The sequence below is a fragment of the Gavialis gangeticus genome, unplaced genomic scaffold (assembly GCF_001723915.1).
Source record: "Gavialis gangeticus isolate Ggan-Ray unplaced genomic scaffold, GavGan_comp1, whole genome shotgun sequence".
NCBI lineage: Eukaryota > Metazoa > Chordata > Crocodylia > Gavialidae > Gavialis > Gavialis gangeticus.
The window spans coordinates 2,990,911-3,012,097 of NW_017729019.1; the positions used below are offsets into that span (position 1 = coordinate 2,990,911).

The window sequence follows — 21,187 nt, forward strand, 5'->3', positions numbered from 1 at the left end:
CCAACTTCCAAGAGAGGTGGTGCTGGCTCCTACCCTGGGGGTCTTTAAGAGGAGGTTAGATGAACACCTTGCTGGGATCGTTTGACCCCAGTACTCTTTCCTGCCATGGCAGGGGGGTCGGATTAGATGATCTGCTCAGCTCCCTTCCGACCCTAGAAACTATGAAACTATGAAGTGCACACTGGGCACACTTAGGGGTAGGGGCATGGGGGACATGGCCATGACCAGCAGTGTAGAGGGGGTAGCTGCTGTTCCCTTTCCCTTGATCCCTTCCAGCTTCAGTCTCCCACCTCTACTGGCTCACACGGAAACTGCACTGGTGTATATCCTTCATCCCATGCTTGAGGCTCCAAGTCATAAAAGGTCCCCAAACCATGGCTTTGGGAGCACAGGAGGGGCTCTGGGGAACAGGATGGCAGGAGGCCATTCTCCAGCACTTACAAGCACCAATCCAGGACTCAGGCAGAGCCTCCTTGGGTGTGCAGTGCCCATCTTCCCCATTCAGGGGTGCCCTCCTGACCCAGCTCCTTGGCTGAAGCAGAGCTTCAGTGGTGCCCAGGTCTCATACTGACTGCTCTGCACAGGGCTGAATTCCAACCCTGCACTCATATGATGGGCAGGACGCAGTGCTACAATCCACCTTCATGCCCTGGTACTGGGCTTGGCACAGGCCTGTCCAGCCTCAGGCACAGTGGAGAACAGCTCTGCCTCCACCCATGCAGTGGCAGGCACTAAGGAGGCTTCTCCCTGTGCCAGGAGGCCGGCGGCATCCCTGTGCAGGGTGTGGAGAGGAGAATTCTTCCCAGAGCAGAAGCGAGGTTGATCTGGCCTGTCTGCCACTGCAGCTGCAGTCTCAAGGGGTCGGAACAGGGCGGAGAAGCCGGCCAGTATTTCTTTGCAAGACCAGACACTGATCTAAACTGTTGTGGGGGGCCCTGACCAAACAGGCTGCCTTTCAGGTGCATGAAGGACTTAACTGCTCCACAGGATGCAGGCACAAGAAGCCAAGATGAGCAAACTGTTTGGCAAGACCAGGCTTCACAGCAGTGGGAGAAGGGAGCTGAGCAAGATGCAGATTCCCAGGCCCTCCGTCCATCTCCAGTAGCAAGCCCAGGTCTGGAAACTGGAGGAGTCTGTGTCAACAGAGCGGAGTGGAGATAGATCAGGGCAAACGGGAAAGACTCACAGTAGAAGCCAGTGCCCCAGTTCTGCAAGGGGATGTCAGTCAGCAGGAAGATGTGGGAGTGTCTGTCTGTCCATCCAACATGGGCTGGGAATTGCTCCCTGATGGAGGAGGAGCAGCTTGCAGGAGCAGCAGCTCCAAGGACTCAGCAGATCCAGCTAGATGGGTGTTTCCCAAACTTTTGATGCCTGGGGCACATATTTCTTCAAGATTAAAATGGGTGGCACACTTCACTCATGGCAGAGACTACTCCATAGGCTACTTGCTTAGTCAGCTCCTGTTGAAAGGAGACACATGTGCCAGCAGCGATCTGCCAACATCCTGACCAATCACATCCTCCACGTGGGCTTTTGTTGGCCAGAAGCATGAGCCTGTGAGGAACAGTCCTGTATAGAGCCCAAGCAGTCCTGGAATTGGAGCACCAGGATAAGGAGAGTGAAAGGAGCTCCCTAAGAGTGACCAGGAGAGGGTGAGAGACGCATGGACGAAAGGCAGGGGAACCCCATGCTCAAGGCCTGGACAAGAGGATAGCAAAGGGGCTGGAGGCAATATGCCTGAGCAACTGTGTGTAAGAGAAAAAGGGGACAACTCAGATGACCCAAGAGATCTTTTCTGCTCCCAGCCTTTCTCCGTCACTTTTCAAGTCTGTACTTAAGGGCATATTGTGCTGCTACATCACAGCGTGAGGAGGAGTGAGCGCTGGGGAATTGTTCCTGCTGCCTTTCAAGTCAATGGCAGCATAAACCCTGGCTGCACGGGGAGGAGGATGGGGCCATACTACTTGGTCTGCACATACTGAGTGCCTGTCAGGAAAGCAGGAGATCTGCAGCCATCACCACAGCACCACAAACACCTCTGGGGCGGGGAGGAAAGTTAGTTTGTAAGCTTCGCAGCACTGAGCCAAAAACCAAGTTTCCCTTTGCTGGAAAGAGTGACACGGCACAGTTTGTTTTTTCTTCTGACCTGGGACAAAAACAAACATTTTTTTACCATTCACTGACAAATTCCTGAAAAAAGTAGTCTTGGAAAAAGGTCCTTTTAGCATTTCAAAACATGTTTCAATGTTCATGTTATTGCATGCTTTTTCAGACATATTATTTTTACATTATTTCATGGCATTAGGAGGAGGGCACACTATATATAGTTGGACTAGTCTAGTCTAGTCTATTATTTTTAAAATCACTTAAGGCATCTGCTACTTAGCACTGACTGAAACATTTTCTGTGCCTTACAGTGAAAGTTTGACACTTCCTAAGCATTTAGACTATTGCATTAGATACTATTCTGCACTACTCCAAATGACATGAAATAATAAAAAGAGAATACAAATAATGTAAGCATGAAAAATGCGTTAAATAAAATGACAAGAAAAGAAATACTGACATTCCCAAAAGCCTATTTTGTTTTCATTTCTGCATAATTTTCCTTTGAGAGTTTTTGTGGGAATTGATACGATTTAGTCAAAAATCCAGTTTCCTCCAAGCCGCCTGCTCAGAAGACAAAGACTTTTTTCACAGACACTTCCCTGAGCAGCTGTAGCAGTCAATGCTCACATGGCCTATTACAGGCCCCTTCTCTGGGCAGATGCCTGTGTGCTTGCTCACTGTAGTATGTGAGAACATCACAGACCAAGGTGTGTCGATCTTTTAGCCCTGGAGAGATACAGAAGTATCATCTCCCCATTTTAGAGATGTGCCAGATTGACTTTCCAGTGAATCTCTCCAACAAACTGTACTGGCAGCAACTCCTGTGCAGTGTAGCATCCAGCTGCCAGGGGCTCTAATACCCATTCCTGCCAGCCACACGGGTGACCTACGCAAGGCAGCTGCGCTCCAAAAGCCTCCTAGCAGCACTCAGCAGTGACCTGGAAAGGGCAAACAAATGCCTCTTATCTGCATCGTAACCTCATTCTAGCAATAGCTGGAGAAGACTTCCTGCTTTTAGCACTAGAAATTCATGTTTTATCTACCCTGCTTTCTCTGAAAGACTACAGGTTTCTCTGCAGAGCCAGCAGGGTTAGGTCATCACATATCCAGTCCTGTGAAACCTCATTTGTTGAAAAAAACCCCTATAGATTTCTTTCAACCTGTTAAAAATGCTCTGCATTTGGCTTGCTTGTGTCACTGCCTATTTAGTTCAAAGGCCTGAGAAACACTTGGGAAAGAGGTCCTTTGCGTTAAAGAGTCAACACCCTGATCCCTTCAAAGTAAGAGCTTTCATCCCACAATCCTTCTTCCTCTTGGAGAAACTCAGAGAAAAATACAGAAGAGCAGACTGGGTGGTCCTGAAACAAGCCCTTGAATAAATGCAACACTTAGAGGCATCCTTATTTTCTTACTCCTGCCTCCCATGGCTGCCCAGTCTGTTTCCCTTGTTGGGGTTCTGCTCCTTGCCCTGTTTGTCCATGCTTTGCCCCCCCAGAAACAGGGCACTCCTGATCTCTGTGGCACCTGCCTCTCTTGATGGCGAGCAATCCCTGAATCCCAGGACTCAAGAAATCATTGCCCTCCTGCAGCACCCCGTTCTGCCACACGCAGGGAAAGCCAAACTGCCCTGTACTCTGCAGTGCTGGTCCACAGCCTCAGAGCCCCGTCTCCTGCTGCCAGAACAGTAGAGCTTGACTCCAGAGCCATGTGCGCGACTGAGCTGGGCGTAGCCTGAGCAGACTGAGAAATCAGAAAATGAAGTGTGCCCTGGGTCACACAACGGGCACACTGAGGGTTGGAAGGGACCTCAGGTCATCTAGTCCAACCCCCTGCTCAAAGCAGGACCATCCTCAACTAGATCGTTCCAGCCAAGTCTTTGTCTAGCTGGGTCTTAAAAACCTCCAAGGATGGAGATTGCACCACCTCTCTGGGTAACCTGCTCCAGTGTTTTACTACCCTTCTAGTGAGAAAATTCTTCCTAATATCTAACCTAACCTTCCCTTGCTGAAACTTGTGACCATCGGTGCTTGTTCTGTCACCACTGAGAACAGTTCAGCTCCATCCTCTTTTGAACTCCCCTTCAGGTAGCTGAAGGCTGCTATTAAATCCCCCCTCAGTCTTCTCTTCTCCAAACTAAATAAGCCCAGTTCTTTCAGCTTCTCCTCATTAGTCATGTTCCTCAGCCACCTCATCATTTTCATTGCCCTCCACTGGACTTCTTTTCTTTGACTTTAAAAAATGAATTAAATGTAGGTAAATTGTAAAATGAAAGTGTCACAATTAAGCATTAAATCATTTTCCACTTCTTTTAGGTTTTTTTGGCCAAGACTATCCAGCCTGATCTCCTGGCATGCTGGTGACAGCAAGTTGTCTCCAATATTTCAATGGGAACTGGCACTTGCAGCTGCGATGTGTATTGGCAGTTTACCCCAGAGTAAGGCTTTAGGGCCAAAACCTCAGGCTCACACCATGAACCCCAGCAGTGTGGGCCCTTCTCCCACTGTGCTATGCAGGCTGAGCTCTGGGCTGCCCGCTGCGTGTGCCGCTTCCAAGTGAATCCTTCTAAATGAGGGTCCTGCCAGTTCTGTGTAGACTCAAGGATCTAGGGGTGCTGGAGACCCTTCCTGAACAGCTGCAGGCAAAAGCCTAGTTGGGACTAAAGTGGGAAGAAAACGCTAAATTATGGGCTACACCTAGCTGTAATAGAGCACTCTGTCCACCTCCCTGATGACGCCCTAACTTCAGACAAAGCAACCCCCACAGGAGCTCCCCCACACCTCAGTCCTGGCCTGCTCACAGACTTGGGCTGCCCCATACACAGCTCCTTGAATCCTCTCCAGTCCCCTGAGCACCTACATTGATTTCAAGCCCCCTATCCCCCATCTCTCCTTCCAGCTCAGCCAGTGCACCTCCTCCCTGGCCAGTCCTCTTCCTCACCCCCAGTCCTATGGCTGCTCCTGTATTCTGACCTGCAACCAGCACTGCTGTTCAGGGTCTGCCCAAATGCCTACTCCTGACACACCCATTTCCTAGGGGTAGATGTTGCCCAGGCAGGTGCTGCAGGGACAGAACAGCAGGTAGACTGGAGGCAAGGCACTGCACGAGGATCCCTCAGCACAACACAATGTGAGGCTTGCTGAAAGCCTTGCATCCCTGGTTGTGAGCAAACACAGCCCCCACTGCAGCAGTGACCCTCTGAAGCCCCTCCTAGAATGCACTCTGTGGTCCGCAGGCCCTCTGGGGGTGTCAGGACCCGACACATTGACTTGCCCTAGGGCTGGCAATGTTTCTTCCTGCCTTCCCTTCCCCCTGCTGAAGTGAGAGTGGAAATGCTCACGGTTGAAGGGACAGAGTGACAGTATCAGTGAGGGCAGCTGGGGGAGGCTCTAAGGCAGCCAACACAAACATTTCAGGGTGTTCCTGGAGACAGTTTCTCTGGATGCATCAGGTCGCACTAATATCAGCTTGACATGGAGCACGGTGGTTGTACTCCTGCTTAGGCTGGTATTAAGATCCATGTTTACAGAGACACAGAGAACCACAGGCAGCCATGCCCCCGATCCCACCACTGCCCTCCACGGTTTAGGACATGAACAGAAGGGAAACCATGGTAGGTCTGTTCTAGTCTGCTTTTTTCTAGGGTGGGGCAGCTTCAGTCTTTGCACCAAAGCCCACCAGGTTATACCAGGAGAAAGAATATTTGGCATGTAAACAGCACCTGGAGCCAGCACTATCTTCCCACTCTAGGTGGGTATGGTACCTCGCGCTGGTGGGCTGTGTTCTTTGTCTCACACCCCTAGCCACTACTGCCATAATAGATAGCTACTTCTCAATATTTCCTTTCATGCAGGTATCTCAAAACATTTGGTTAAACTCACATCCTCCCTGGGAGGCATGCAGATGGGCTCTGTATGCACCACAAGCCAATCCCAGCCATGTGCTGCCACAGGATGTTTCTAGCATTCACCTCCTTGCAGGTAAGCCATACAGAGGCCTCGAGGAATCATAATGAATCAAACTGCATAGGCAAATGATGCCTCTTGATTGGGTGGAGCTGATTTCTTTGATGAGCAATCATATAGCACATGCAAATCTCTGCTAGCTGACTGGTTCAGAGATTACCCACAGATCTCTACGTGCTTTCCTAAACTCATCTCTTCCTTTGGAATGTCTTTTCCCAAAGGGAAAGGCATTACCAACAGGAAGGCTGCAGCCTGCATCATGGAGAGATTGCTCTGATGGAACCACCCCGAATGAAGTGCAGCTATAGTCGTCAGGATTCGACTAACCTTGTGATTTATGACTTCGAAAGGTCACTACGCTGATGTTGGAGCTTGTGACTCTTAATGTTCCTCTCAAGAGAACTGCCCTCTGCTCCTATCTAGATGGGGAAACTGCATGATAAAGAGCTGAAAGTCAACAGCATAACAACAGTAATGTCTTTTTTCTGCTGCAGAAAAGCTGCGGCACCCACGTTCAGCTCCCCCCTTTGAACCAATACCTTCCTGAAAGACAACCAGTACAGGAGCTGGGATAGGGCCTACTGGTCCAGACTGCAGGTCCCTTACCCAAACCATTCAACCACCCACCCAGACACCATCAGACAACAGCTGTGTCACAGCTCTGCCAATAAAGCTGCCAGTGCCTTTCCTTCTGGACCACTTGCGAGTGCCTGGAGGAGGTGGGGGGATAGCGTGTGTCCCAATCAAAGGGGTCAGGGCTACAGCTGGTCCTGAGGAAGCTCTGTGCTATTTGATGGCTGGGCAGCAATAGGGATCACCTTGGACTCAGAAGCAAGGATCAGGTCTTTGCTGGAAAATCTGGGAAGGCAGACACTATGCTTAGGTGTGACATGGGTCCTTGACAAGTGGGAAATCCACAGCCTGTTTTGCGCAGGTAAGCAGAGGCCATTGCAAGCTGAGGGGTTCTTCTAGACCCTCTGTACATCCATCGGCTGTGCAGTGGACCCAGCAGCAGCAGCCTGGCTGTGCTGCCATGGAAACTGCTCTGTGCCTTTCCTGAAGCATCATGCTCTGCTTAAGCATCTGCAAAAGACAGGGCTGCTTCCCAGACTTCCCCAGCACTGCCTGCCTGGCCAGGGAACGAGCCGCCTGGACCTGGGTTCCTGGCACCACAAAGCTCCAATCCCAGGGGTGCTTGGATTCAGGTCCCACTGTGCTGGAACAAGAAAGATATAAATGGCCAGGACAAGTCTCCCCCCTCCAGCTGAACACTGTGCAGCACTTTCGAGACCTGTCTGGAGGCAGCTGAGCCTCTGACCCCTTGTGCCAGAGCCTGTCAGAGCACGGGAGCTCTCCATCCCTGGTGCCTTCTGCTGTGAGGCACAGCAACCATCACTGGCACAGCCAGCCAGCTGCCCACCCTGTGGGGATGCATCCAGGAAAGCAGGGGGAAACCAGGAATGACTGGGAAGAAAAGGACAAGATCCCCTGAAAAAGGTGGTGAGAACTGGTAGCTCATCTCCCCAGACAGGGCTTTAGCTCCTTGCCCAGCACCCACTCTCCCCAAGGAGAAGGGCAGTCACAAAGGAGTAGCAGGTCTCAGCCACAGTCAGTGTATTCCCAGCCGTACTCTGAGTGTTCTCCCAAACGGATGTGCCCATGAGGGGGTAGGAGTGGCTTTTGCACTGTGGTGAGGGGCAGGGAATCCAGAGCTGACTACATCCATCCCACAATAGCTCCCTGGTGCCCTGTAACCAGGACAGTGGTGACTGCGGTTAGAGACTTGCTAACAATCTCCTTGCCGAGTGAGTGATAAATGCTCTGAAAGGTCCCCAGGGTGCCTCTGCCTCTCGGCAATCTCAGTTGCCCACACACAGGATACCGCCTTGTGTGAGCTGTCCCTGTGAAGTACACTGGGCTGGGCTCTTCATAGAGGCCTGCGAGCATCACTTATAGACTCTCCAGTTACCCCAAAAGGCACCAGTCTTCTGCAAGCAATGTGGCAATGATGCAGACATCCCAGCACTGCTCACTGCACTGTAGTGCTGATGAGTGGCATTTGCCTGGGAACAACACCACATCACTGAGCTGCATTCTCCTTCGGGTGGGCAGCTTCTGCCCATACAAATTATTAACAGTCCTGTGGAGGGTAGGCCCAGCATCGGCCCCCACTGCTGCAACCTTGAGAAGTCTGGGTTCCACATAAGTCCTGGAGTGTGTGTGCGCTCACACATGGGCATGCCAACTCACACGTGTACTCCCAGCCAGGGATTTCCTTAGTTCATCATCACTTCTCAGGCAGGGATGTTCACAGTAAAAATATGCTCAAGTTAATTTAGGATTACTGACTCTGGAAAGCAAGACACTTCACTGGCTCTTTTGCAAACATCTTCTGAATGCACATGGCCACACACTTCCCAGGAGAGTGAAATATATCTTTATGGCCATTCTGCCTCCCTCTGAGTGCATGCCTGTGTGTGCATGTGCACATGCACGTGCACACACACACACACACACACACACACACACATATACACACCCCCTGTATTCACACAGACACACATGCAGGAAGTTATGCACAAACACATGTACAGGCACCATCCATAAAATCCTATGCAGGCACCAAAATTCAACAACTCTACAAAACCATGCACACATTCCCTGACACTTATCCACACATAAACACTTCTGCACACCGAGAAACCTTGGGCACATCCACACCTGCAATCACACATATGGGCATGCATACGATCCTACTGATACACTTCCCTAGCCTATCATGCAGAGAGGTGCTAGTGCCAGTACCCATGACCTGAGTTAGCGAGGTTTAAATGGTAGCATTCAGAGCTTGCTCCCATTGCTTGTGGCCAACGCTGCTCCCCAAATAAGGTTCCAAGATGAATTAACCCAGCAAGCACTGGGGCATGCTGTGATCAACGGCAGTGGGAGCACTCATTTAAGGCTTCAGCAAGGGATGTGAGGGGAGGTGTGAGAGATAAGAGTTTATCTGCTTGCCCCTGATTTAACACTAATAGCTCTGCACCAGCTGTGTCCTACTGCCCCATAAAGCCTCCTCACTACAAACGGCCTCCCCTCCTAATGCAGGAGCAACCCAGTTTGGGGTAACTAATGGCACCATTTAGAGTGCTCTGCTCCATTAGTGCCAGGGGCCTGGCTAGGGCAGTGACGGCATCTTACTGATTCTAGGTCAGAGTATGCTAGCGGGGAATTAAAGGCAGGACTGTGAATCTGACTGTGTTCATGTAACCCCCATGCTTGTATAGCACAGGCAAGACCTCCCCACCCTATCCGTGAGCAGGGGGAACTCTGTGGACCATGCGAGATGGTCATCCTTCCTGGTCTGGGTCCTGGTATGGCCTAGACACTGCTTCTCACCCTGGGGTCTGTGAGGCCATGGCCAGAGGTGTGGGGAGCAGAGCAGGCCCTGGGCTCCTTCTCAGTGTTTCAGAGGAGATTTGGTGCCCAGGATGCCTGTGAGTAGCTTTGGGGCCTGCCTGTCATCACTTGAGGCCACATGGGGAAAGGAACTGGAAAGGAAGCCATTGCTAGGGCAGGGACTGCATGGCAAGCAGAAGTATCTGTATCTTAAGTAAAGCAGGTGCTTTGTCAATATTTCAGTCTGGATTAGCAGCAACAAAGAGTATAATTTCAACCCTCTGAGGAGCCTGCACTCCCAGAACAGGGCTAGCATCACTCAGACTCTGTGCCCTGGAGAGTGAGACAGCAAATATGGGAGGGGACTTTTGTCTCAGGATACATCGAACCAATTGCAGATCATAAGAACATAACCAGTGCCTGACTGGGTCAGACAAATGGTCCATCCACCCCAGTATCCAGCAAAAGTGGATGCCATAGGTACAGAGGAAGTGCACTGAACCGGATATCTCTAGAGTGGTCTGGTCCCCATTCAATACCCTCTCTGGGATCCACCATTTGTTGGGTTAGAAAGGAAACATCTCCAAGCATTCTGCTCAATAGCCACTAACAGACCTCTCATCCATTAATTTATCCACTTCCTTTTTTGAACCTGGACACATTACCTGCTTCTACCACAGCAGGGGCTGGTCAAGAGTGCAGGTGCCCCCATGTTCAATAGCCGAGGCTAATCCATGGGGGTCATTGTTGTGCTTCCCACTGACAGGTCTTCAAGTGATCACAAAGGCGGTAGGGAAATGGAAGCACAGAGGGCAAGTATTAAAATCCCTGGTATTGAAAAACCTACAGTAGGTCCCCAGGATGGCCAGGCCCCCAGGATATGATGCAGCAGAGGTCAGGTTGCCTGCTGGCCACAATGAAGGGAGTGCATCAGAGCAGAGCAAAGCATTGCAGTGGGGAGGGGCTTATAAGCACAAAGATGCCAAGGGCAAACCACCCTCTGCTTGTCCCAGCACTCCCAAAGGCAGCATGCATGCAGGCAGGTCTGACAGCCCTCCCCCCAAACCACAGAGCCGGACCCGCAGTGAGGAGGAGGGGTCGCAGGAGCCTCTTCCATGCAGGGCTTCAGGCTGCTTCTCCCTGACAGCTCAGTGTTTGGAAGGAGTAGGAGGAAATTAATCCCCTCTGTCTGGGCGCTTTACATAAAGGAGAGAGCTGGACCCAGAGTCCAACAGCAATGCAGTGTGGAAGGTGGCGACAGGTAGCAATCTGGGACAGGTCACATCCACCTTTCCCCATGGAAGCTGATCTGCCTTGGCTGCAAAGCCCTCTGGCTGCTCCACGAAACTGCCTCACCCATCCAAAAACCTTATAGGGTTGCTTGAGCTCCTGTGGGTGACTTGGGACTGAGCTGGCATTCAGCACCTCTTACAGGACTGCTCCCTGGAGCAAAGCTGATCCCTGCGCTTCTGTACCATGGCTTCCAGCCTCCCAGCCCCAAGGCTCTGTGTGCACAAAATGCATGTGCTGCATGGCCCTGTACCAATCAGGCCTCAGCATCTATCCCACCATGGCATCTGCACTCCTTTCTAGAGGCTGACCTTAGCTGCTGATGGGGACAAAGCCAAGTCCCAGCTCAGCTGCTCCTGGCACCTACCATCCAGAAGCAAAGGAACTGGGAAGAAACTGAGCCTCCCACTATTTTGCAACCAGGAATGACTGCCTGCTCTCTGGATTTGCCAGTGAGCCCTAGCTCACACACAGGACCAATACAGAAAGAGCTGGGCCCTTGGTCAGAGAATTTCTGCTCTAGCACTGTGTGGCAGATCTGAGGGAGGGGGTCTTGAGTGGGGACAAGGTAGGAGACAGCAGATGCAATTTCTGCTTATGTTATTCTTTATTATTTACTCAGGTACCAAAGTCATTGGGTCCTATGGAGTTATTCCTGATTTACATCAGTTGGGTAAAAAAGGAACCAGGCTTAATGGAGTTACTCCTGATTTACTGCAGAGCCTACTGAATAATGGAGCCAGCGCTGATCTGCCCCAGCCCACTAGTAGGCCTGTACTTAGCCCTAGTCACCTGCACAGGCTCCAATTATGCTTCCTAGTGGGAGGGGAAGGTGGTCCAGGAGTCAAGGGCAGACTCCTCTGGAGTGACAGTAATGATAACCTTGCCAGTACTGCATGTGCCGTTTCAATGGAGCCCCTGAAGACCCACAGGCTTTGCTTTTGACTCAGCCTCATCATCAATAATTAGCCAGCAGCTGGTGCAGGGCCTCATGCCTGTGCTCAAAGCATTAAGGGCCACCGCAAGCTGCTGGCCATGTTCCCACTTCCCACTCCCCACACAGCAACCAGGACTGCAGATCAGCAGTCCGTTGTGGTCAAAGACACCGGGTTGGAGCCAACAGCACTCCAAGGCAGAGACGCAGCAAGCATCGTATCAGGCTGCCTTGGACTCCCCAGGCCAAGCAGCCAGGTACCTGCTGACATCTGGGTCAGCTGAGGGCAGCCTTTGGCACAAGCACAGAGTGAGACCTGAAATGGAGCTACAGCAAGACAATAGCTCCTCTGCCCTCCACCCCAAACAAGGGCAGTGGGGCCAGTGAATCCAGTGCTGAGGTCAACTGGAACTGCAGGAGGGCCCGACTCAGACATGTGCACGGCAGCCCCCTTGCCAGGGCAGCTCTCCCACCAGTGGCTGCAGCAGTCTGGTGGCCTATACCAAAGCAGAGCAGAGCTAGCCACAGCGCCTCCTCCCCCCACAGCCTGCTCCCCTGCTTTTATGCCTCCCATGACACTTGTCTGTCTGAGCCAAAAAGAAAGGGATGAGGGTGTTAAAGGGACTGGGCTCCTCCAGTGGGAGGGGGTTGAAGGTATGCGAGACAAGGGAAACAAAGGGGACTCATGGGCCCATACATGGGGCTGAGTCCCTGCATGACCCCCCAGCCATGTGGGCTATCTCCAGACACTGCGAAGAGCTGACGTGACTAGGAGCATCCCACAGAAGAGCTCACACAGCAGTGAAAGAGGCCAAGTACCTCCCCAGGATCTGGGACAAATCAAATACCAGAGTTATTTATTTTCTCATGCACTGAAACAGGAAACCTCCAATATGTGGAAATCCTGGCCCCTGGCCAGAGTCAGGGGGAGGGAAGGGGACTAGATTTTTGTTGAACAAGAAACCCTGAGGCAGCATCTCGATAGCTCGCTGGGATCAGCATGGGAAGGGCTGCTTTTTAAAATAAAACAACACGAGCCTCAAACCCAAGAACCCCCACCCCTCCGTCCCCCTCAGACTGCCACACTCACAGCAGCTTGGCACTGGAAGGCAGCAGGCTTGCGCAGCCTGGGACCCTGGGTGCAGGGGGGTGTTTGCAGACAATGTGCTCTTGCCCAGGCCAGGAGCTGAGGGGCCTCCCTCCTACTGGGGATCCTGGAAGAGGCCAAACACAGAACTGGCAGGTCCTCCCAGGACCGAGCCCCCCAGCTCCTCCCTGCATCTCTCCTCAGCTACCCTGCAACATCTCACTTCCCTGCAGCAGGGACTCCGATCTCTTGGCCCTGTTACTTCAACACCCTAGTGCCAGTAACACCTGGGTGAGTGTGACCTTCTCCCATGGGGCACAACACAATCTGGGGACTCAGGGGTCAGGACTCGCACATCTGCAGACTTCCACTGGGAAGCCACAACGCAGTATGGGGCTTCCTCTGCTGTCAGAGCATTTTTAGGCCCCCAGAGATGCCTTGCCCCATAAAGGAGGCGCAGGGTGTTTTTGCGTTTCTAATGCTTCCAGGGATACATGGAAAATGCATGACATAATACCTCAGCCCCAGAATTTCCACTCCTCCCCAGCCACGAGGCACAAACAAGGCCAAATACTCTTGTCGCCGGAAGCACAGAGCTGAGCTGCATCACAGTTCCCAGCCCAGACCCTCCCAGCCCACTGCTGTCCTAGGGAATGAGGCAATGAAGCACTGCAGGATCAGGTCCCGAGCTCTCCCTGCTGGGGGCCATGAGCACAATGTGCATGGACTGGCTGGGCAGCAGCAAGAAGGGCTTGGGGGCACTCGATGGGAATCACTGGACACCACCTTCTCACACACTTCTGGACACAGCTGGGGGCCAGCAACCCCTTGTTACATAGCATGCTCCTCCTCATCCCTGGGGTGACCCAGCACAGCTGTCACCAGTGGGGCTCCTCCAGTACAGCTGATGTTGTCAACAGGGACTAACCATGAAGGAAGGAGGTACCAAAGATGCCTTGGTTGGAGTTCCCACAGTCCTGGGCTCCTGGCTGTGCAGCTCAGCCCCAGCTGCTTCCCAGGTGTCCATTTATAGCCCTTCCTGACCTGTGGGCATAGGGAAGGGGAGCTCAGGTGGAGTCATGGAGTCACCAGGGGCCCGCTAGTGCCCCTGCATCTTATCACTCTGATCCCCTGCCCAAGAGACCTGGCTGGACCTTGCAACCATGTCCTTCTGATTGCTACAGTGTGCCTGCCCATGCCATATGCCTGCTGCACTCTTGGTGGGGCAGTCAATGTATCCCAGAGCATGTCCTTAGAGTTGAAGGGCCAGGCCCTCAGTGGATGTAAATCAAGAGACCTCTACTGCAGTCAGTGGGGCTTCAGTAGGGCTCTGCTGATTTATGGGGACATGGCCAGAGCTCTGGACCCTTGCAGGAACAGGCACCAGGCATTCCCATGTGCTCCTTTCTCCCTTTCACCATAGTGGAGGGAGCCAACACAAAGCCAGACTACCAGATGCCTCCCAGCTTGCCAGTGGCCATCTGCCCTCTCTCCTCTGTCTTTTGTTACACTGCCCTTCAGGCTCCCACACAGTCCCACAGCCTAGCAGTGTGGTTTGGGTGTCAGGGCCAGATTTAGAACCATTATAGTTTCCAAAATCAGGATTAAATGTGTTGTTCCCTAAGTGCCCAGCCTGCCAGGCAAACATCCCTTTCAGAAAAAGCCCCACCAGCCTGCATTCACCTCAGATGTGCTGCACTTCCAGCTAGACACCAGCAGCGTTCCCTCTAAGCTGTGTGGCATGCATGGCCACGCAGGCACGCTCATGCCATGCTGCCAGGTACGCCTGCGCGGCTGCGCACACCACACAGCTTAGAGGGAATGCTGGACACCAGGACTGCAAAGGATGCTAACACTTTGCATCTTGATGGCTTTAGAGGCCACCAGATGCTAAACAACACTAGCCACAGACCCCATCATCCATCAGAAGTGCACAGGGGAAGGCTACTGAGGTCTTCCATGCATTCACATTACCTCTCTTGGTATAAACATGACCATTTGGCTTAGGTCAGACTAGGGGAAGCTTTTATCTACTTACTAAAATCCTGATCAGGCCAGAAATGGCGGACTCCAGACTGCCTGCCTCCAGGTGCTGGCAGCCAGCATTGGTACTCACCCTGTGGTGATGTCATCATCCTCTGTCAGGGTCTTCCCCATCAGGTCGCTGTCGCTCATGTACCCAGACTTCAGATCCACGTCATCAGCATCCAGTGATTCGACAAGCTCCAGCCGGGAGATGTGGCTCAGCTTACTGGGGCTGCGCATGGGCATGGTGTGGGAGTAGTGTGCACGCTCCCCATGCATGTACCAACTGGGGGTGCCCTCTGAGCGGCAGCTCCCACCCACAGAGGGAGCATCTCCAGCCTGCAGGCGAGGGCTGGATTGCCCATAGCGCCAGGACAGTGGGGAGGAGCGGTTGGACAGGCTGGACACACTCCTGGCGTTCGCCTCATCGCTGTCATAGCAGGTCATCTCCAGGGAGCTGCAGGGAACACAGAGGAGAGATTAGGGGCATGTGGCCCAAGGACAGTAAATGCAAGGCAGCAGTTCCAGCCCTGGGTCCCATTTTGCTATTGTTCAGGCATCAGAGGCTGCAGGTGCTCCGCATTTTGAAGATAAGGCTGCTTGGCTTTGGGATTTCTGGCCCAAGGCCACACAGCAAGTTTGGGGCAGAGCCATGATGGGGAACTACTAATCTGGAGGGCTGGGCCACTGTTTTAACCGTAATCCCTTTCTTCTTTCTATATGACTCCTTCACTTTATTCCCACCACCCCTGCTGCCCCTTCACCCTCCTCATTTGTGTCACCCCCTCCTTCCAGGGGCTCTGCACAGAACAGGAACAGAGCCACCCACTCTGCTCCCAGGCCTATCCCAGGATCTACTGTGCCAAAGAGCAGTGCTGCAGCAGCAGCAGGGACATGGCTCCCAAGGCGGGTCTCCATGCCTTTTCTGTGCACTCAGCGCATTTTGTGCCTGTGACCCTTGCCTGCATTTAGCTTACAAGGGAGTCAGGCCTGGGGAGCTGCAGGGAAGCTTAAGTGTGGGCTTGGAAGAGCCTAATTGCCCCACAGAGAAAGTGGGAACAGCATCCTGGTCCTACTCACACTCCCATTCCAAGCCCTTCCCTTCACCTTCACCTTCTGTAAAGTAGCCACTAGATGTGAAATGCAAAGCAGTCATGAAAAGCAGGGGGTTGGGAGATCTGGCTAGAGGCAGAGCAGGGTGGGGCAGGGCTGGGCACAGCAGCCCAGCAGAGATAGTTTTGATCATTGTGTTGAAACACAAGAGCTGTCTTGTTAAGCTGGAATTAAATGTAGGCTTTGGAGCCCTGAATGTCAGGCTCAAAGCTGCCAACAGCTCCTGAGCCATCTGCTGGGGGGCTATTTCTCTGGACATCACACATTTCCCCAGGACGAGCTTAATGAAACCTGGCATCAGCAAGCTACCCCCACCTGGGGGCGCAGGCAGTGCCACAGCCCAAGCTGGTAACCTGCATGCTCACGTCCCATTGCCTCTGTTTAGGCCTGACCATCCTGATAAGCTTGCAAATGGGTTGCCCCATTGTTACAATACCTGAACCTGGGAGCATGGCAGAGAGGACAAGGGGGAGAGTGCAGCCAGGATGGAGGGCAGCAGCAGGGCTCTGCATGGAGACCCCAGGGCTGGGGTAGCAGAGGCTGCAAGTTGGGGCTGTGCTCCAGTCTCACCCTCTCCCATCCCCCTTTTCAGACCCAGGAGTCACCTGGAGAATCCCAGATGCCTCACCCAGACACCTGCAGGCAGGGGATCCACACCCAGCATTGACCCAGCTATGAGTTTCATTGTCTGCTTTGCTGACTCATCAGAGCACAAAAGGAAATGGACAAAAGGGAGATCATCTCGAAATCCAGAGGCATTCATAAGGCTGGGGTGACCTCAGCTTGGATTTGATATGCACACTCGCTGCAGAGAGTTCCTCTCTGCATGCCTCTTCTGTGCATGCAAACCTTGCATGCATTCAGCTCCCCTTTGCTGTGTGCCTGGTTCATCCAGCCTCATGGGTCTGGTGTGGGAGGCATGTGAACGCCTGGAGTGGCTCAGCCTGCTCCCACTGGGTTTCTGTATACTTGGGCCACGATCTCACGCACTGTCTTCCAGCCAGTCTCTTGTAGGTTGGTCTCACTTGCCCAACCGCAAGTGCTGGCATCTTCACAGCCAGTGTGCCATAAGGAATACATGCGCCCAGACCTGCAGGGAGCTGTTGCTCTGGAACTGCAAGCCAAACATTAAGCAAAGCAGACAGGCTGGAGGGGAGCCCTGCCATTGCTTGCTGGGTCCCCTCCTGACGTGACTCATCATGGGTGGAGCTGAGTTGGCAGCACTCACCCTCCCAAGTGTGGTCTCTGTGATGTGCAGTGATACCCTGACAACGCTGGACAGGCCCAGCCCCAGGCACCCCTGAGGAGTTAGGGCATGGGAGGGCACTGCCCTGTGCCCAGTAGGCAACAGCGTCACTGGCATTCAGATATGTTCTCTCTTCAGGGATTATCTAGGCTGATGCACATGCAAATCACTACAGAAGCCTGGCCAGGGCACTGGCACCTCTCTGTGGCTCTGGGCACCACTGCAGGGTTCTCAGCATTTCCCTGGGGTTTTCACGTCTACCTGAGGGCCAGGGTAGGATTGGCAGAGATACTTAAGGGAGCTGGCCCATGGAAAGAGTAGTCCCTTCAGCAAGCCCAGGGAGACATCAGGAGCCTGAGCATGTGCCAGCTGCCTGACAGCAGGGTACAGGACACTCCCAAGGCCCTGCAGAAGGTACCTTGGGTGCAGTTCTCCTCTCATCTACATGCATGGCACAAGGAAGGCAGGGTCCCCCAGGCAGGCAAGTCTTAGTGAGGGCCTCATACAGCCAGACCAAGCCCTGATCCTGCTCTCAGGCAGCCCATGTAGAGCCTAGAGTGCTGCAGTCACATGGAGAGGCTGGGATGCCTTGCTCCCCAAGCAGGATGGCACATTCAGCACCTGCCACAACATCCAGTAATGGGTGCAGTGAATACCTGGCAGTACCTGGTGCTGGGAGCCAGGCTTGGAAGGTGCACTGAGACCCACGTGTAACCCAGCTCCCTGGCCAAGCACAGGGGAAAGAGAGGGGCTCTGGACATGGTCTTCCCAGGCATCTCTGCATTAACTCCCATGGTTATCAAATGCCAGTGCCAGTGGGCCAAAGCTCTGAGCTGCTCCGGGCACAATTCTGAATGGCTTTTGTGTGTGTAGCACTGAGGAGCCCCAGCCAGGACCTGGAGCCCATGGTGTGAGGGCCTGTGCAGCTCCTGGCTCTGGCCCCAGGGTGCCGACAGACTAAGACAAGAGACCACGGGTGAGGACATGATGCCATGGCCAGGGTTAGTTGGGAGTTTGAGCCATGCAAGGGCGGGTGTTCCCTGATGTCACCTCAAGAGTGCTCCTGGGGAGCACCTGTAATGCAAACCTGTGACAGCAATGTAACACACACACAGGGCACATGTCACCTGCCCACTAATGGCAGGTCCACCCATTGGATTACAATCTACTGCTGCCAGCATCTAATAGAATTACTCCTTCAGCTGAAGCAGTTGAGATCCCAGCCATAGACCCACATCCAAACCCTGCTCTTGACCCAGGACGGGGCTGCTGTAGAGGTAAAGGGAGCTCCATGAGAGGACCTAGCTTGATGCAGCAGCCCTGGGCAGGGGTCTCTGGCCTATGCTATGCAGGGGATCAGACTGGGTGGTCGCAGTCCTAATATCTTAGATTGATCCGAACTCCAAGCTTGCCTTCAGTGGCCAACCACCCTCCCCACCAGGTCCCTCAGTGAAGATTGCCACAGACTGCTCTGGGAGGAAAGGGCAGCTCAGCACCTGTCCTGGGAGGCACTGGCTGGCAGCAGATTTAGTGACCTACAGGAAGTGGGATTGATTCACTAGTGCCTGGCAGCAGTGCAGCACCTTCCCCATAGCTGTCCCAACCTTTCCTGAGGCCTGCTTGCTCTCCTCTCCCTGTGGGGCAGAGGGGCCACTGGGGCATGGTCCTGCAGTGGCAGCACTGAGTGACAGATGGTCAGCCCTGTGCTGAGCTGAGCTTGCAGGAGATTTTGGCAGGTAGGTATCCCTCCACCTACTTATCCCTCAAACTGCTGCTCTGAGGCTGGGCTGGGTTAGGCTGAGAGCCTGTCAGAGGCCTCCAAGCCAACACAGCAGGGAGCTTGAGCTGAACTCCCACCTGCCCAAATACCTGGGGGGCTGCCCATGTGCTGAAGGGGGTGGGGAGCCTGGCCACTGGCATCCCTGCCCCAGCCAGCCCCTGGCTCCCTGCTCTCCGTGATCCAGCTGACTGCCTGGCCCAATTACTGGTTTCCCTGGCACTGCCGCTGACTCCATGGACTCATTGCTGGCACTGAGCTCACCCTATCCTTATCCATGCTCTCACCCTCCCACCCAGTGGGACTGCCCCCCTCGCTGGTGGTGTGCTCTGCCCTGTCCCACCCTCTCAGGCTGGCTGAACACCTCCAAGTGTCTGTGGCTTCCCCCTGAGCAGATCCCCATCCCTAGCACTGAGGCCAGGAGAGGCTGCTGTCGCTGCATTAGCTCATCTGGGCCACAGAGCCCGGGAGGGGAAAATGTTACTCAAGACAGACAGGGCTGCCAGCTCCCTGCTCAGAGCAGAGAAGTGGAGCGAGGGGCACCTGCTGGAGCTGCTCTGCTCTGCTGCTGCTGCAGGTCTGGAGCTCTGTCTGAGGAGACTGAGCTCAGCCTGGCAGCTTCAGGCCCTGCTGGCTCCAGCGGAGCCACTGCACAAGGGCCATAGCCTGCTGCTGCCAGGTAGAGTGGGGGTGCCTAGTATCTGGCAGCATGGCAGAGGGGCTGCACACTTCACACTAGGGAAAGTGGTCTAGCCACTCCCAGGAGTTCAGAAGGGCCCTTGGGAGCAGATATGTCTATGGCCAACCCCAGATAGTCCACAGGGGAAGTTATAGCTAGGGAAGCCCCTATTTCCCTCCCGCACTACCAGCTGGTCTGATCGACCACAGGGGATCAGGAATGCTTCTCCTTCTGGGATAAGTGCAGGGCAGGGAGCCCCTGAACAGCTCAGCACTGCAGCAGGCCCTGACACAGGGGTTTGGGAAGGGAGGTGCAGGAGCCACAGGGCCTGATGAGCTGCTGTGATGGCAGCCCCATTGGCACCACAAGGAGAGGATGAGTTAGGTGTGTCTGGGAGCTGTTCTCTGCCCGAAGACAGCTCTGGGCACTGACGGCAGCTGCTGGCCTCTGCTCCCCACTCTCCAAGGAATGGTCCCTGGCAGAGGGGATGGAGCTGAGACCCTATTACACCCAAAGACAAGACCATGCCTGTGCTCCCGGTGGGGCTGCAGCTGTGGGCTGGGCCCAGCAGGCCATGGTGCTTGCTGGGCTCTGCTTGCCTGCCCTGGCAGGTAGGGCAGTACAGACACTCCTGCAGCCCTCCTGTTATGCCAGGGAGCTATTTTGTGCCCCTCTGGCACCACCAGGTAGGAGCAGGACCCACAGGGGCCGCGAGCAAGCTTCTGGGGACACCCCCATGGCTGAGCCTGGGTTCCCACGGGGCAGGCATCAGTGATGCTGGTGCTGGAGTAGGGCTGTTCAGTGGAGACCCAAAGCAGGGTCCCCTGCTGTAGTGCCCCCCCCCCACAGGATGTCCTCACCTGCAGCTGTCACTGCTGAGGAGTTGTCTTGCTCCACCTGGCCTGACACCACCCCCTGGTGGACACTTCCCTCATTGCAGGCTGGCTGCTTGCAGGCACAGAAGGGGCATCTTCTTCCTCCCCCGTGGCTCTGCAGCACAGGGGGCAGGCAGGACTGCCTCAGTACTCCTGAACTCAGCCAGCAGGGCAGCAGCAGTCCGCCAGGCCACAGGCCATGGCCAGGATTCATCCATGTGAGCAATGTCTGTTCACAGCCCAGCATGGTTGGAGATGACCTGCCAGGCCTGCAGCTCCACAGGTATGAGTGCAGGGCCTTGCCGACAGTGTTGTCCTGGAATCAGGGCATGGGGTTTGTGCAGGGACAGCTGGATTCTACCCCAGTGCTGCTGCTGGCCTGCTGCATGGCCTTGGCCTAGCTAGTCCCCACCATGCCTTGGTTGCCCCTTGCACTGCATGCCTAGTTAGGCTGTGAGCTCCTCCACGCATTGAGCATCTTTGACCTTGCCTGGATCCAAGTTTGCTCTGCTTTAACTAAAAGGGCTTGGAAAGCCTTTCTAGGTGCTGACGTGATGCTTTATCGACAGCACAAACCTGATGCTGGTCCTGTGGGGATGCTCTGATCTGGGGGCAAAAGCAGTTCTTTGCAGCATAGCTGACAGCAGCTAGGAACACATTTAGGTTAAACTGGAATGCATGACTTTGGTGCTGA

The 21,187-nt window shown here is 53.9% G+C and overlaps 1 protein-coding gene across 5 annotated transcripts in view; it reads right to left on the reverse strand.

Annotated features, from left to right (window-relative positions):
• NAV1 (neuron navigator 1) overlaps positions 1-21,187 on the reverse strand; it is a 229,355-nt gene that overhangs the window by 96,897 nt on the left and 111,271 nt on the right. For all 5 annotated transcript variants that reach the window (XM_019513822.1, XM_019513823.1, XM_019513821.1 and 2 more), the window contains one exon: positions 14,895-15,260. In XM_019513822.1, the coding sequence (XP_019369367.1) occupies positions 14,895-15,260 (366 nt within the window). The remainder of the gene's footprint in view (positions 1-14,894; positions 15,261-21,187) is intronic.